Genomic DNA, 19,149 nt, shown 5'->3' on the forward strand with positions numbered 1-19,149 from the left:
GATCAAATTTTTTCTATTCTTTCAAAATTTCTAATTTATAAAGCATTTCAATGCTATAAAACTAAAAATTAAAAAAAAAATGAATGTGGGATTTTGATGAATTTAGTTGAATCACTTATGTGAATACTTAAATAACAATTGAATTGATTCAATGTTTCTACATCTTGATTAGAAAATAAATAATCTAAACTTTGATATATGTATATGTGGTGGTGATATAACAGTGGTCGAATATCATACGATGATGTATACATACAATTTAATTTATTCACACACTCACCAATATCCTTTAAGTATAAATAAATGTTGTATAATTTATAAATCGAAATCTAGTGTATTAATTAATATAATATAATGTCCTTTCAGGAAAACGAATCGTCTGGAAGAAGCGCTCAACATATTCGACACGATCGTGAACAATGTGAACTTCAAAGGGATATCGATAATTCTATTCCTGAACAAATCCGACCTGCTCGCGAGGAAGGTCGCCAGCAAGGAGACGGACATACGCTGGTACTTCCCGCACTTCACGGGCGATCCGCACAACCTCCGCGACGTGCAAATGTACATACTCAACATGTTCGCGAACGTTCGCAGGGAACCAAAGACAACGCTCTACCATCACTTCACAACGGCCATAGACACGCACAACATAGAGGTGGTCTTCAACTCCGTCAAAGACACGATTCTCAATCGAAATTTGGAATCGCTTATGTTACAGTGACGTAACAGTTCCGAATTCAAATTACTCTAAATGTGATAGCTCGAGAATGGCGAATGACTGATGGCGCGAAAATTCCTTTTATAATCTGTTGTATTTATAATCTGCATAATAGGATGATTTAAAAGACAAGGGATATGTGATTGTTACGGCGTTACACACGACGGCCTACTTTTGTAGTGTTTGTAAAATATGGACGGTTTACCGAAGTAATGTTCTGGTGTGTGTATAGTATATCATATCGTAATGATAAAATTTGTATATCAGTATATTTATGACCAAAAATATAGATCGTGCACTTGATAAATTACATTATTATGATCACTTTTGGATAAATTTATATATGCGCTTAGTGAACGTGTATACACGTGAAAATGTATGATAAATAGAGTGAGGATATAGATTTATCTCTTTCGTGTATATGGGAGAAGAAAAGAGATAGAGCTATGTCTTCAATGTTAGCTTAGAGCAAGAAAAACTCAATTTTTACAGAAGAAGCTTATATCAGGAGTAGATGTAGTCTAAACCTGAAAGAGTAGCAAAAACCTCTGAACTGCCGAGAGTCATATCTAACTGTGCCAAGATCGGATGTGTGAAATTTTAAGGAAAAAAGTGCTCATTGACGACGCAAAACAAAATGGCGTAAGCAGTATAATCATTCTATATAATAGCTATGTGTTTCATTAGTATTGCAAATAATAAATATTAATTATTTTCCCTTTTAACTTACGAGTAATAAATTTAAATTTACAAGTTCTATTCATACAGTAATTCAAAATTCGAATGGATTGAGCTTAGCTTTGGCTACTGATGTGTCTTTGAAAAAAAAAAAATTAAAAATAAAAGAAAACAAGAGCACAAATTCGAGTTCTTAATTTAAATTAGTTACATGATATTTAAGCGATATATAGTAATGCATTGCTATTTGCTAGAGCATTTCTATTGTGACCCAAATTCTTGCCGATGTAATCCGCTGTGACGTCATTGGGCTCTTAATAGGCGAGCTTTAAGCGTAGTTTATTAGAGAACGCATGTTGCTCAAATGCAGCGCAAATAAATACTAAAGGAAAGACTTATTCGATATCCCGATAGGGGAAGAACAATGTAAATAAAGTTTAATGACACTGTGATGGAATTTTTGGTAATTTTTTAGGCTGTAAACAGCAACGAACGAGTTTTTATAGACGCCTCGTTAGTTTTCCAATCCCGTACGATGTATTTGTATACCTTATTTGCTGCGTATTACTTAAAGATCTGGTTTTCTAGTATTTTGGCCGTGTGGTATTGCAATGAACATTTAAAATTGTGATCTCGATTACGACACGATTATTGATTTTTATGAAATTCAACAATAATCATTATCATATGCGACGATTATTAAATCTTTAGTTGATTACATCTTACGTCATATATGTCAAAATTGATTCTGTAATAAGGCAAGCCACGAGGTTTATTATTTACTGAAATTGATTTTCTAATGAAATTCGGCATTTTTAATCTGCAAAAATCAATTAATCGATACTTTATAGAAAAAAATCCCTCCTATCATAATATTGGTAGTAAATATCTCTCGATTGTCAACTGTTGTCGTGTTTGTTGATTACGTCACGATGAAAATTAAGTTAAATATTCACGAATCGCACTGTGATGTGTAGGTATAGCTGATTCATGTTGTATTGTTATTTATAACGATTTAAATTAAATTAAATTATTACATATGATTCATTCGGTTTTTATTATGGACAAGGGATACAGCAAATTTCAGATATGTCTGTAACATGTATGATTTTATAATGGATTTTTGATATTGGGAGACTATTGATTACAGTTGTGTTCGGGTTTCGGTGGATTTTTGGTTTGGTGAATTTCAAGTATGTTCAGTTGGATGTGTTATTTTATCAGCACCAAGTTTTCTCTTTATAAAATAATCCGTCCCTTCGCACAGTTATGCAGAGGACTATGTCGTCTAATCTCAACGCTTTTTATAAAATTTTGTACATTTTGATAATCCAATATAATAAAGGGCACAAAAATTGTTTAATTTCACTTTCTGATCTAAATGATATGATCTGATTATAATTAAGTACACTTTCGATCATAATAATTATACTCATTTAGTTGTTAATTTTAATAAGCTTTAGTATATTTATTTCGTGTTAAGATGGGTACAATATTATTTTGAGGTTATAGATAGTGCATTCTATTTATTCTGTAAATGTTTATATAGATGGTTTATTCGAGGCTATTATGTAAATACCTCTGATTTAGTTTTTAAAAATTCTTATTGTAGATTGTATTCGATATTGTTTTGCGGCCCAATCCGGTGAGGGTATGTCTGATGAAAAGTGATATCTTGCATTTAAAGTGCCATTAATAATGGCATACTGGATAACAGTGTGACCACTAAAAGGGATATTTCAATTTGTGTGAGGTAAAAGCAACTGAAGAATGATACGCGCTGGTTTCGCGGTGCACGTGTCGCTATAATCCGTGTCAATAAAGGATCGATTTAAAAGTAGCTAAACAAATGTTGTTTATATTGGAATCAGATTGCACTCTGGTAATATATGGTCTTTTTCATATGATGCGCCTTTACTATTCTTGGAAATAGTGCTTTTATGAATCTTTATTATCTTTCTCATTTAAGAAATTTATTTTTATGTCTTGTTCAGGATCTTTGAAACTTAACTCTGAATTAATGGATGTTTCATGCTGTTGTTACTTGAATAATTGAAGCTAATCGAAGTTAATTTTTCTTCATAAATTCATGTTAATTCTTAATAATTGTATATGTTGTATTTAAATTCGTGTTAATAATCTATTCTTACGCGCAAATATCTACATATATTTCACCATTTTTCATTTTCGATAGTTGGAATTTTAAATTTATTTGTATTTAAGCAAAAATATCTAAATTTCTCTTTGATGAATTAAACATTTATGTCATATATTTCTCAGTTGCTTTTATTTTGAATTACGTTGCTGTTGTCTGGTTCTTATATTTTGATGATACTTTTTACCTACGGTAGGTAAAATGTTTTGTTTCGTTCTGAGAGATAAAAGCTTAAAGATTTGTTCCCTAAGAAAAATCAACCGTCTCAAAGTATAGGATCTGGACATAATACAGTTGTAAAGAAAAGCCTATTAAAAGATGCGGCAGAAAAATAAGTTTATCAAAAACCTGCTTAAACAACAATTTAGATAGGGGCATGTGATAATGTTTACGATATTTATTGTAGTTTTATATGTATTTACAACAAAAATGTTATAAATGTTGATGATTATATAATTTTATTTTATTTTTTACTCCCTTTCCATAGTTTGTTTTGTTCTGTATATGATTAAGAAATGTGAGGACTTTTAAATCGTTTAAAAGTGTTCTAATGACATTTAATTTGATTATGATATTCTTAAACCTTTGCCTTATAAACTACAATAAATATTATTTTATCTATTTTTGAACGGTAAATGAAATTGATTTATTTTTCAATTATCTATAGAAATATACGTTTTCCACTGTGTTTCCATCTAGAGTAGCTATGCCATTAAAAGACCATATTAATTTTCATAATAGTAGACATGTTTTTAACATACAATTTTAATTTTTAATATTTCTTTCATGTAAGAGAGATATTATGTTAGCGTGTTTTGAACTTCTTCATTACAGATACAGGCTCTTAGCTGCCCAATCTTTTATGGCTCCAAATAGTAATTAAATACCAGGGTGTGTTGTATTTCCTGTTAATATAACATTGGTGGCATTCGGCTTCCTGATTTGGTGATTGAAATTATGGATCGGTACGCGTATTTTATTTTTGTCTGAATGCCGCTCATTACTGTATTAGTGACTATTCAGTTCTTATTCATTTTACGTCTAGGTAAGCCTTCTCGCTCCACCAAACGTTATCTACATTTGCTAGAGCGAGAAAGACTACCTTCCAGTCTCTGCTCCGATAAGAAGTAGATGCTATCAAGTTGTCTCGCTCAATCTAGAGACGTTTCAAGGGGTTAGAAAGGGACAGGAGCAAAAAAAAAAAACATGGGAATGTGATATTTTTGTTAGCTTACATATTGTTACAGTTACAGAAATAAATGCTATTTAAATTTGCAATTCTATTTTCGGCTAAAAAAATATAATTTGCGATAAAGCGCACGGCATTCATTTTAAATGTTTAATTTTAACACCATATGAAAATATTGAAAACTTAAAAAACATTGAAATTTGTGAGTATTCAAGAAAAATAGAATAGAAGAGTTTATTTGCAGAATTTCCAGAGTAAAGTAAAATGCGCGTATCGCAAGTTCCCGAGGCTGATGTTATGCTATAATATAGTTATATGTTACGAATTTTAAGTACGTTTGTGGTATACACACATGTTAATGTATGCTAGTGTTGACAATATCTTTTGGAATTCCTCTATATATTTTGTATACAGCCCAATATTTATTGTACAGTGTAATAAATACCATGCATGATAATTTTGTCGTTTTATTTGATGCAATTTCTGCTGAGTGGGGATGACAATAGCACAAAAAATTAAATCACTTCCAATACTAGTTCAATATAGTATTTTGGAACTATAAAAAGTTGTATCCCGAAACATTTTCATATAAAATTTTTATTTATTTATTTATTTATTAAAACATCAAATATCATTACAGGAAGAACCCAATACGATATTGACTTAATCTAATTATGTACAAACTAATACTAAAAAAATACGAACTAACAAACTACTTAATAACATAAAATTTAATAACACAACTAACTTGATAACTAATAACATTTACGAGAATTCTTGTTAAAAAAAAAGAAAATATTTAGCTAGTACAAAAATGTACACAAAATAATACACCTTGTATAATTAATGCACACAGGTAAGACAGCCACGTAGTGCAGCCAGATGATACATATAATACTATCTACTACTACTGTAACCGCGGCGTCTCTCACGTGGTACCCGGGTAAAAAGTAGCCTATGTACTACTCCAGATTATACCTATCTCTGTACCAAATTTCATAGAGATACGATACGCTGTTTTCGTTTGAAAGAGTAACATCCATCCATCCCTACATATAATATTAGTAGTATTTCACGTTTATAATATTAGTAGGATTCTAGGTACATAGCAGCGTCAGTAAGAGTCATGACTTAGTACTATCTATAGGATGGTTAGTACAGAAACATGAAATCAAAAATAATGTTTTCTGACTAAATTGTTCGACGTATGTAATTGACTTTTGGTATGTAGGCTAGAAACGTCGCTATGAATACGTAGTTTAATTTACTGTTGAACTGTGGATCGCCAACTACTTAAAGTATTATTACAATACATTCTTTTTAGTTAGTAGATTATTTCCCAAATCCGACGGAAGTAGGAAAAAGAAGTAGTAAAATTTTAGCGCATGTTTGTGTGTTGATATTTCTGTTTACGTAGGTATGTTCGTTTATTTGTCACGCCCTACAGCCTAAATAAAAAGGGAGGACGGTTTGGGTTGTTTTTTTTACCTTAGCAATATAGATATCAAATGAAAGCTGGTAAATATAACTTTTCGATAAAACAGATATATAGGTATATAATAATAATTGTGTTATGTACTGTTTTTTATAATAATATTTATTTATTCTTTAAAATTATTCTTTTACTGATATCTCGGGAATGCTACTAGCGGAAATATAGACTTCAATGATTCCTACATTTCTAGTTCATTTAATTAGGGAACTACGGTAAAATTAGTTTTTTTTCAGCCGGCAGCTGAGCGGGTGGTTCGCCGGTTGGTAAGCAATCACCGATTCTGGTCACCAATAATGGTGAAGGATGAGGAAAGGACTGACGAATAAAAATAAGGATTTGACTGGGAAGGGCGAGGGAAATGAAAAGGGGCCTCTGTAACACTCACCATATGATACACAGCAGCATGTGTCGCGAGTCCGACTCTGACTTAGCCATTTTTTCATTCACTGCAATAATTAATGAACAAGCTCTTATAACTAAATCTGAAGCTTAATTTCATAGAAAATGTGTTGTAGCAGCTACAATAATATTTCAAGTTAACTACCTTGTCTCCAGTAGTTAACAATGCTCGACTTGAATGCTGTACAAAATTAATTGGCCTCATTTGTAATCCTCTCATTTCTAGCTTAGGTCTAACGAGAAAAATGTGGGGCACTTTTTATAAGGAAAATCTTTAGAACCCTTCCTGTAACGTAGCTTTGTAATTTAATTTCCACGTTTTAGATCCGTTTAGTTCAGATTATCAGTTTAGCTAACTAACTAAAATTTTGTCTGGATTATTTAATTTCACAATGTCTTTAATCCTGCCTTATAAAATTCCATTTGATATTAAGTTATAAATATTATGTGTAAGCCGAGAAAAAAAAAATGAAAATTTTTTATATATTGCAAATATAAGTAATAGGTGAGAAGAAGAAAGCTGTATATTTGTTAAATTTTCCGTAAAAAATTATTTGAGTACTTTAATGCTTAATCTAATACCGTACAGTTTGTGTTTAAATTATATGTGGTAGTCGAGCACGCTTCGGCACGAATTGGGCCAGCTCGCACCGGGGAAGTACCACACCCCCACAGAAGACCGGCGTGAAATAGCATTCTGCTGTGTTTCGTTCAGTGAGTGGGGGAGCCGGAGGCCCATATCCTTTTCCGTACCCTTCCCAGTCCTTTCCTTTATTCCTCTCGCCAATCCTTCCTTAATCCCTTCCCAAAAGTCGGCAATCCATTTGTAGAGGCGTAAGGTTTCCAATTGACTTTATGCCTCTATAAATGTTCATGGGCGGTGGTAGCGCTTACCATCAGGCGACCCACCAGCTCCATTGCCGACTGTGACATAAAAAAAAACAAAAAAATATGTGAGTATAAATCATTTGTAAATTAATGACTTTTTAGCGGATTTTAATCGCGATTATTGGCCATCACAGCTACCGCACCATCAAGCATGTAATGCCTCACTTACACATTTGTGCGAATAGCGAGACAAATAACGAATAAGATTGAGTAAACGCGCTAAAATCTGATCAAATAATGCGGCAGAACAAAAATTTAAATAAATATTATGATTATTTAAAACTAAAGCAAAGATAAAATAATTATGAGATTTTTATTTACTGAGCTGAGCTCAGCTGGTGGTTTGCGTGAGGGAAGCGATCATCACTATTCATGAACATTTGCAGGACCTCTGCAAATGCGTTCCCCGCTTTTCATTGATAAAGGATTAGGTGTCGATTGACAATGGGAATAAAGATATGAACCCCCACTATGACATATGAGGGAATCTCCATAGAAGTTTATTAGGCAAAAGGACAATATTATCCGAGACATTACAAGCACCATAGTGGGATTTATCCTAATATTTGTTTTCTATTTTTTTTTTTTTTATGTGACAGTCGGCAATGGAGCTGGTGGGACGCCTGATGGTAAGCGCTACCACCGCCCATGAACATTTGTAGAGACGTAAAGTCGATTACAGACCTTACGCCTCTACAAATGGATTGCCGACTTTAAATTGGGAAGGGATTAAGAAAGGATTTGCGAGAGGAATAAAGGAAAGGACTGGGAAGGGGAAGGAAAAGGATATGGGCCTCCGATTATTCGTTTAAAGCATTTGCTACACATATCTAAACCAAACTAGTATCTATAATATAAATATAGAAACAATTAATAACGCAAGTTACAATAAAAATTATCCTCGATACAACAAAATTTTATCCACATTCCATACAACCAGGAATCGAAAGCAGCGAATAGCTACTTACAGAGTCCGCGCTGCATGATTCCTTTACGCTGAATCTAACTAAAAGAAAGAATTAAGCTTCAATAGTAGCCAATTTAGGACAACGTTCCGTTCCAGGCTCGCAATCGTTTGCAATCGCGGGTTCGTCTTAACCATTACCTGAATTGCTTTCTATTAACTTGATGTGAACCTTATAAGGTATCTTATATTAAATTCTGCGAAATGAAACTGTAGGTAGGCCTTGGTATGTGCAGCGAAATTTAACAAAGTTTTACTTTTGTTGACGGCCTCCTTGGTACAGTGGTTAACGTGTGAGCGTAGAACTGAGGGCTCGGTCTTGTAACACACAGAAGGCCGATTACCTACTTGTCCATTAAGAAAATCGATCAGTTTAATAGACGTTACATATCTGCCCCATACCCCACTAGAGACATGGGACTATACTTCTATATATACTACGGAAACCAAAGTGTAAAATTTCTTACTTATGTCTTTCGATAAGATTTTCGTTGGATGATAAGTTTGTTTTTGTTTTTTGCAGTAGGTTACCACAGTTTTTTGCCCTGAGGATGTTTTACATATATTTATGTGCGTTTATTTTTATTACTTATTAATATTTTTCAGTATCGCTAATTGAAACAATTCCGCTAAATTAGGATTTATACAAAAATGGATGTTATTAATAGAGAGGTGTCAAATAATGGGTAATTAAACTAAACATCAAAGAGAAATAACAAAAAATAATTGCGAGACGCATTTATCATTTTTTAGTAATTAAAGTCATAGGTAATTGTTAAATTGGAAAATATTGCAGCACTGAGCTGCCTTGCATAAATCATGAACATTATATTATCACAGCCAGTTTTGATCCCCTCATTCTACAGCAAAATTAATTGACGATAAATTAAATTCATTAATGCAACAATGGTCAATATACAATCATTAACATAAATACACAATTTTAAGTAAAATTAATAGCTCAATAAAATTTCCTCATTTAAGAATTTACATTGTGTATTCACCGTCGAGTGTACAATTTTATCTCGACATTGCTGCGATAAAATTCGCATATCCCGGGTTAAATGCAAACAATCGCGGCATTATAATATCATATACGGGGACAATGGGGTGGAGTTCATATTTCTTTTGGGATTTCAGTTCACGCACAGATAAATATCCGTTCATTTGTATGTTACGCAAATCTCTGGAAACAAACAGCGCTACGTGCTCGGCGGAGACTCGGCGGCCACAATATTATATTATTTCAACTGTTTAATAAACTGCGGGATTGTTGCTTTGTGTTTTATTGTTACCTTAAGAATGGTAAGCCTGTTGTTATTTGTCTTTTTTTCGAAACAACTCCTTTCTATTCGTTTAGTAGATTTTATGTACGTAATTGTGATGAATTGGTGACGTCATTGGGATTCGCATGCAATTATTTAATTGTAAAAAAATATTTATTTTATCCATTTTAACATCATTATTTAACATATTATCAATTTGCAAGTGACAAAACTGCAACAATCGATATTATAATAGTCGTGTGAGCATAATGCACAATACTAACAACTTCTCTCTGAAATGAAACGTCTCGTCCCCGCCGCTTCAGTGTAACTACTTGGATAACAGTTAGCCTTTCATCAAAAATCCGTCATATTATTAACAGCTTATAATATCATTAACACCTTTCGGCATATTTAACAATTAAAATTTAGAAGAAAAGCAAAACACAGGGAAATTGATAAGTAGTCAACAATGATACACAAGATATGCTAATGTACTCGTATTAGCATTCTTTGCTACTCGTACCTATAGATTTGAGATTTTTTAAGATCATTTACTATTCAAATGCGACTACTTCTAACTATATTAGCCATATAAGTAACAGTGCAAAAATTGCAATGAATTGTTGTAAGAATTTTTAACTACCCGTTTTCATCATCATCAGCCCATGTATGTTCCCACTGCAGATGTCATGTGTCGTCGAACCTTTGATTCTTGGACATGCCGGTTATCTCTCGATGTTTTCCTTCACCGCTTTCAGCAGGGTTGATGTTATCCACATGTGCAGATAAATTGAAAAATCAATTTATGTTCTGCTCGCTCGCCTGGTCTAGAACCCCGACTTACCGATTTTGAAGTCCAAGGTTCTCACCACTATGTATGAAGGTTAATATTTCCTTCATACATATAATTTAACGTAACCTAATCCATTTTTATTTTTAGAATTGCAATTATTATACTTCAAACAAATTGCAATTTTAGCTGATCCGTAATTCTACATTTATATTTTCCTTTCCCAAGCTTATCGCGGTAACAGATAATTAATTTCCATTCGGAGAAATTGTGTTGGTTTCCACGTTAAGTCATTCATTATTTTGAATTATAAGAGATTTATCCAGCGAGGCAATTTCTTTTATGATCGAAATTAAACTGAAATATTTGACAATTTGATTGCTGAAACAAATCACGGCCAGCGTAACCTCAAATTAAACGTCGGTGTTGAAATGCTCTGAAATTTATTTCGCTAAAAACGTGTTACATTTGACAAGTATTGGATGAAATCTTGGATATCAGCTTTATTAAAATCTGCCAGTACTAATTTTGAGTGGTTTTTGGGTGATTATTACGTAACTATGACTTTGAGTAACGAGTTATTCATATTATTAGAAACAGTTCAAATCACTAGTCATAATCTAGGTGAGAGACTGGAGCCGGCAGGCAAGAGTCTCTTTATTCTTTGACATAAAAATCGAAGTGAAATTTTTTTAATAGTAATGATTAATTGGTAATCTTTAATGTTAACAATATTTATTCTCTATGGTGATAAATAAAATGTATAATTTAATAGTACCATGTTTTTACACGCCAAATCACTCAAGTCACGGGCTAAATTTAAAAAGGCTTGAAAGGTACGACATGTCGAGGCTTCTCTCTCCAAAAATGTTTTAAAAAGCCATAAAAGCATTAGTCCCCAAGCACAAGAGTGAAAAGTAGATCCATCACTTTATTTTGCCATCAATAACACCAAGTTCGAAATAAATATTTACCCTTGTAGGTCTGTATCATTTACACTTGTTTCTCCAATACCATTTGGAGCAGGGTCTAATGGAGCTATTCAGCGCCACAGTGTCACTATACAGATTAATAAGGAAGGATTCTTGGACAAAACAATATAATGAGGGCCAATGATAGTCGAACATCTGTTACATTGTTTTTAGACAATGGGATGCTACGCAGCATAGAAATCGTAATTACATAAATTTGATATGATGAATTATAAATTTAGAATGATATTTAGGAAATAGACATTTTCTCTAAATATCGTATGGACTGTGCTGAAAAAAATTGTATGCTTTAATTTGTAAATAGGTTTAGACTACACAAAATACAGAATAATTTATAGCTTAATTTACAGAATATACCTGGTGGTTGCACAAAACAAAATAAAAGAATAATAGATATGTTACATTGTGTAAACGAAACACAGTATTATGTAATCTGTTAAAGGTAAGATTCATCGAGCTTGACATCTCAGATGTAAGATTTGCCTATTCTTCTATTTGCATATCGTAAGCTGTAATCGCTAGTTGCTGAATAAATCACCTGAGTTCACATCAATCTTTTTTTTCGCCCTCCACCCAGCAGGTTATGGGTCTAGCACGCTTCCCCAACGCCATTCTGCTTTTTTTACTTCATATTTCAACATTATAGTTATATAAACTGAACATACATTTAAATTAAATATACAAACAAATTAAGCAGCGTGTGCCAAGTGCCAACGCTTATAAAACAATGAATTCATTACAATATTCTAAAGCGTTAACCACAAATTTTAATAGCCTTTGAATGGGTAAATGTCCAATCTCTTGATTGGAACGAAAACCGGGACATTATCGACGACAAATAACCCACTGTTCAATATAACGAGCAATTAAAACATCGGAAGTTTTTAACTCAATTTCTACGCGATTGATCGTGAACCGAATCGGGCTGAAATGCAATTCTGGAATTCGTTGAGCTGTTTATATAGCTATGCATGTTTAAATAAGTATATTTCTGAGCTTATTGAACCTTTTAAATGCAGTCTGCTATGAGGAAGCGATAAGGAGATACTGCATAAAATCAACTGTTGAGACTTGCTTGGTTTTACACGTACCCACGATTGTTATTTGAATAATAGAAATATAATTAATTTAGCGGTAATAGAAATAGATGTTCTTCAATGTTCAGAACTATTTTGTTAATATTTATAGTAAATCTATAAATTTAAACTGTGTAATTTGCGTTGGTAATACTGTTATATTATGTTTATAATTGTTTCAATACAATCAAATCTTTGTACTTCATGTCAACGGCGTTGGCGTTACATCGCGAAACACATTGTGATTACGTCAATTTAAATTATTATTATGAATAAACAAATAAATAGAAAAATATGTGAGATGATATATACTTTCTTTTTATCTATGAAGAGATGGATTAAGTATAACTTTACTGGGATTTTATGGAAGCAACTTACAGCCAGGGCCATTTTGTCGTAGGTTTTCCGGATTCTAATGGCTCCGGGGAGAAATTTTGCGCCAGAAATATGTTGCTCTGGTTCTATTCTCAAGGGCATATTCCCTTTTACTCTGCATTTTGTATTGTATGAATTCAATAAAGTACTTATATTTTAAACACTTTTTGTACAAATACATATATGAGTGACATACGTTTTTTTTATCTCTTAACTAGAAAAGTTTCTCCGCATTTTTATTAGTTAAAATAAACGATCATGAAGAGAGTATTTAACTGCAAATTTTCCCTATTAGATTAGATCTAATTAGGCTGTTTTAGTTTTAATTATCTAACATAACCGATTTTTTGTGCTTTTTTTTATTTTTGAAAACCAGGACCACAGATGAAAAGGCCTGGCAGATGGCTTATGTCGACTCGCATTGCCATCCCCCAGTAACGTGTTCCGTCGAGCCGCATTAAGTGGGAAATACTTTCCTAATCACAGTGTTACCACATTCGAAAATAAAAAATTATACGAGTGATTGAATGTAGGTTCCGTTGAGTAAAGTCCATATTGATTAATTACATGAAACATTGTTTTATTTTCATTTAAGTAAGTTAAGTGACTGAATAAACAGCGGTCAATGTACACAAGATTATAGTAAAGCTCTAGAGCCTTCGATCAGTCAGCTAGCCTGTTGACAGATTGAGTTTCGCATTAATCTAGAATTCGATTGAACGACTGTCTAGGTATTTCAGAGTTCCTTGTGAGGTTTGTTGCTTTAAAATATATGCTATTCATAAAAGTTACTTGCTGAACAAATGACAATAAAACAAATGACAATACATATAATATTTATCGTCTAATTAAAGTAAAAATAATTGTGAGTTAACAAGCAAATTCTGGTTTTATCAAGGTTTTTTTATTAACATTAAGATTTCACTTGAGCGAAAGGATCTCATGGAGTACTCACATAGGCTTCCCATACAAAGGTCTCACATACCATAGCTAATAAAAGCATAAGAGGAAATAATTATCGAGTTTAACGTTAGTGTATAGCAATCTAAAATATCTTAATATATGTAAATTACGTTGCACTTTCTTCTTCCGCGATGGACTCCTAAACTATTCAACTGATTTTAATCAAATTTGCACACCATATGCAGTTTGATCCAACCCGATAATATACCTATAATAACTACCCGGGTGGAACCGTGGCGTGCATTTTATAAATCCACGGCCACAATATAATACCATTGTAGAATAATTTTATATAGTAACATCGATTATTACGCTAAATGCTATTGCACTGTATTGAAGTATTTCATGCGGATAATATGTTACTTACCTTTACTAGGCAGTATATCGTACCGTATTTATTTTCGCCTGAAGGTCCATACGACAAAGACAACCGGAACGCTGGAAGCGATTAAGTTCGGTCCAGACGATTCACAACAGTGTAATGTGCATCTGTATGATATTTATTCAGGTGAAAAATTGGGCTTGGGATTGGGTTGCCATATGCATTATGCAAGTCTGAAATGTCCAGGCAGTGTATATTTCTTTTTAATTTTAAGATGATGAAAGAAGGTTATGGATGTGTCTTAATTTAAAAACTTCATGGATTACAGTTAACAAGCAGTGGTGGCTAAGTCGACTTAAAGTGAAATAGATGATGAAGGCCCGAATCTCTGCAGTGAGAAATTATATGGGTTGATAATGATGGTAGATGAGATCTGTATCTATAATAAATCGGTTTAATGATTTATCTTACAAATAAAAACATAAATCATCTTTTTACATATCGATATAAGCAATGTAGCTTTTCCGTTTCTTTTTGAATACATTTATTATAAGTCGAAGACAATTTACAATTTTCAAATAATTTCCAATGTTTGCCCCAAATGTTCACACGTAATTCCGTCCAGCGATCGCAAATATTAACCAAAACAATAATGAACATCGGAAAATTGCTGATCCGCGTTCAGGATATCAGATTCTAGCTCATCAACAATTATTAGATTTTGCTGTTTGCATTGATCGTTACTTTACGCACCATCCACACAAACCTTTTATAAAACATAACGCCTAAGCGGAAATGTGTCCAATTTCCGACACATTAGTTAAACTGTAGTAAATGCATCGACCATGAATAGCTGTCTGTGGTTTGTGCGAGACTGGACAAACTAAATTATTCCACGCTAGTATCAAGCTCGTCTGGCGGGAAATTGTTTTAACCTTATAGCTATCAACGTGATACCGTCGAAGGTTTGTTTTTAATTCACGCCTTTGCGAGAGGAACCTTTTAAACATAAATTCGTTTTTCTTGTGCAGTTGTATAAAGCATTCCTTCTCTAACTCGAGCTTTATTTATTTATTTAAACTACTTGAAGAAACTGCCAATTAAGCAGATTAAGATAGAAACTATTATATAATTCCTTTGTTGCCTTAAATAAAAAAATTATTTACACCAGGCGATCTAATTTTCCTTTTACGCGAATTCACAATTCGGTACAAAGCTGGTCTTTGAATATTTCTATTATATCTCACAATATTTATTTGTTACTTCAATAGACAATATCGGAGAAATGTTATTTTTAATTGGCTTTAAATAAAATACTTCTTGAGTCAGCAGCTGCGAATGAAGCATTTCCCACAAACCTGAACAAAATTGTGAAAAGCTGAAGAAAATTTTCTTTAAAACAATTTTGTTTCTTTTAATTTATAACGTATTTTATATCAACGAGAACAAATTAGAAAGAACTTGTGTTCAGTATTTAAAGAGTATTTTCATTATATAAAACTTATTTCCATAATACACAGTCTTTATGTGAACTTTTTATTACCACTATAAAAATGTATATGAATTTGTGGCATTCTATAAGGACACTTGAAATTTTAGGAGAAAATTATAGAATAATTTTAATGTACAGTATTTTCTTGTGTTTGATTTTACACGAGTATTATACATTTAGAAAATACACGAGAAGTCTCCCCATGACCACGCTCGCTTTAAAGTGTTCGAAACGTCGGCTTAATAATATAATGAATAAATCGCGTTTAAAATCCGTTAAAAAGTTTTTAATTTCTAAATTATTTTAATGTAAATAATATTCAGGCCATATAAAGATTTTTATTAATACCTCACTCTTCCGACCCGCGCGTTCCACCCTCTACTGATTGGAATTTCCTAACCTATCTATCGGTTCATTATAATATTGATCCCACAAATGTGAGGTAACATTTAAAGATAATTAACGTCGAACAGTCTCATTAAAAGGCCCTTGTCTTACCTTTTTTTGTTAAAAAAGACCCATGTATAACGTGAAAATTTACGGAACCTTAGCGGGGTTGTGACAGAAACTCGTTTCCTCCTTGTGTCTTCCACATGATGGATTGAGGGTTTGTTTATATAAATTGAGACCACGATCCCGGCCCACTAATAATATTTGTGCCCAAATACTAATACACAATATATTTTATTTTCAAACGACTTAAAAAATGACGACTTTGTGTTTTTTTTTGGGCTTCTTTGTTCTCCAGCTTTGAAGTTTTGTATGGGTGAACCGAATTCGATGGTTCTTTTTTTATTGATTGTCTCCCGTGTGCTCCCATTAAGGCCCAGGCGGTTTTTGTTAAAAATAATTATTGCTGTGTACAATAAATGAACGATCCATCGACATAAATCGGTATTATTATATTTCTACAACTCAATAACTCAAGACATGAAATGTTCGTTTCCAAAAGAAAATGAAACTTTTTGATCTCATATCTAGCATAAAATATTTATACCGCATAGCACTCCAATAGAAAAACTACGCAACCTCAAAGCCCGCAGATAGTATTCCTTTAGCCTTGGTTGGATTTCATTTGAATTGAAAGCCAGCGTTTAGCTCGGCGACTGAAAAACATTGTATTTTTCATTGGAGCGAAGATAAAACGTACGTCAACCTATACATATATATGTATGGATCAAAATAGTTTTATCGCTCTACGTGTCACTGTGACAGAGTTGCAATATCAGACCCCTTGGGGATTACGTTTTTCAACTTTCTATATTTGATGCCGGTATATCGCCCATGCGTGTCATAAAGCGCTTTCTATTTTATTAGCTGAAAAAGCATTTTGCTCTTTCCAAAGGAAATTAACCATAAATGGTGAACTGATATAGAGTATGTAGCAGGTATATTGTCAAAGCCGTGATGTTACAATTTCGCTAGTGATATAATTAAAGAGTAGATTGTCTATAGACTTCATTTCTTATAATTTATTGCCCTGGACTTTGTGATTTTGATTTTTTTTTTGTAATTTTGATATTGCGAGACAATTTAATTTAACAATATCACTGGATCATAGCTTTGACGATATACCTAGGCATAACCTTTATTTTGAATAGACTTGATTGGATAATGTTTTTAATCCATAAAAGGAGTATCAATTGAATTCGTTAAATATGAAAGTGGTAACACAAAGACTATTAAATAATATGTAAAAATTTTCTAAAAACAGTGGTGGCTCAGTGGTGAGAAATTCGGACTTCAAAATCGACAAGTCGGCGTTCGAGACCGGGCGAAAGTGCAGGAAATATATTGATTTTTCAATTTATCTGCACATGTGGATAAATAACATCACCACTGCTGAAAACGGTGAAGGAAAACATCGTGAGAAAACCGGCATGTCCAAGACTCAAAAGTTCGACGACATGTGACATCTGCCAACCCGCACTTGGCCATCGTGGTGGATTATAGCATGAACCCTCATAGGAGGCCTGTGTTCCAGCAGTGGGAACATATATGTGCTGATGATGATAAAATATTTTATGTCGACAGGTATCATTCATTGTTAATAGACCTATCCGAAAACTAATCTACTTCTGAATGCTTTATTCGAATGGACCCTTCATTAATGTAGATTTGGCTGAGAAAATAAACAGTTGACTAACGTTTCGGCCGCGAGTCAAAGTCGTAACATTAACTACGTGTTTCAAGCTCACGGCTTGCAGTGGCACACAGCATGTGTACTTGTGTACACCCGAGTCCCAAGTTAAACCTGGGATACGGTTTGCGAAAATTGACTTACTTCATTTGAGTTGGATTAGTGTAGTTTTGTAGTTAAGACGCTTCGAAGTTGTTAATCTTATTTGAGTTGGGGTGATTGAAATTCGTTGGTTCCGGGTTGGTTGAGATTAAAAATCCTCGATTGCTGTCGTGATATTTGAAATAATAAAAAATTGCTATTTGATAAGAGATTCCGTTATTTTATGTGTGGGTGTTAAAAAATTCTCCAGTTTACAAAATTTAACGATATTTAAAATTTTATGCATATTCGGATGAACCTGTTTGTAGCGGGGCAGTCCATGAAGACCTCAAGCAATTTTCATAAACCTATAACTTTCGGTTAAATATAAATCTGGTGCATTATACATATTATATATTGCAGAATTTCGGATGTAAGGAAAGAATCTGTAGATTAATCATGCGTTTTTTTAAATTCGCCGCGGTTTTGTTCGAGTTTACAATGACGTCACAGATAAATAATAAGAGGGGTGGAAATGGTTATTCTTCATGTTTATTTTAATGACGTTATTCATTAAAGAGCAAAGATTGGTGTTAAGAGTTATGATATTTTCTTAAATACGGGTAACGCAATAATATTGTTTTAATTTCTGCCTGAAAATCAAATACATTTGATAATGTATTTATATAAAATCCTGCAAGATACGGACGATACCATCGCGACTGTTATGTGAATATAACGTGTAAAGGTATTTTGAATTAATTTATACGTCGTTTAAGTCTTATATAAAAGTAGTATTCTTTTACATTTTGACTAATATTGTTATGAATATATACAAAGATATAATAACGTGTCGTGTCCTCAACGCAAAATAACCTCTAATAATATATTTCGCTCACGAAACGCGGACGCAGAGTCTGTAAGAACTTTCCCGCCCTCATTAACTAGTGTTCGTACAAAGATTTCTTTCATGAAAACTTTCAGGAGTCTTTCACTATTCTTCCTTTTCGTGTGGAATATTTCTTTTAGCTTAGCTGTATAATCATTAAGTGGTACTTAATAATGGCGTCGGTCTATTAAGGAGTTTTTCTTTTCTTTCCATTGAAATGTGTTAGATAGGCTTTCCTTTTTTCCAGTAGATAAAGCAAACTCGTCTTGTAC

The 19,149-nt window shown here is 32.9% G+C and overlaps 1 protein-coding gene across 1 annotated transcript in view; it reads left to right on the forward strand.

Annotated features, from left to right (window-relative positions):
• The window catches only part of LOC119834786 (guanine nucleotide-binding protein subunit alpha homolog), a 20,793-nt gene extending 18,544 nt beyond the window's left edge, over positions 1-2,249 (forward strand). The window contains exon 3 of the mRNA XM_038359282.1: positions 367-2,249. Coding sequence (XP_038215210.1) covers positions 367-724 — 358 coding nt within the window. The 3' untranslated portion in view covers positions 725-2,249. The remainder of the gene's footprint in view (positions 1-366) is intronic.
• The last annotated feature ends 16,900 nt before the right edge of the window (positions 2,250-19,149 follow it).

Source organism: Zerene cesonia, chromosome 20 (assembly GCF_012273895.1).
Source record: "Zerene cesonia ecotype Mississippi chromosome 20, Zerene_cesonia_1.1, whole genome shotgun sequence".
Taxonomy (NCBI): domain Eukaryota; kingdom Metazoa; phylum Arthropoda; class Insecta; order Lepidoptera; family Pieridae; genus Zerene; species Zerene cesonia.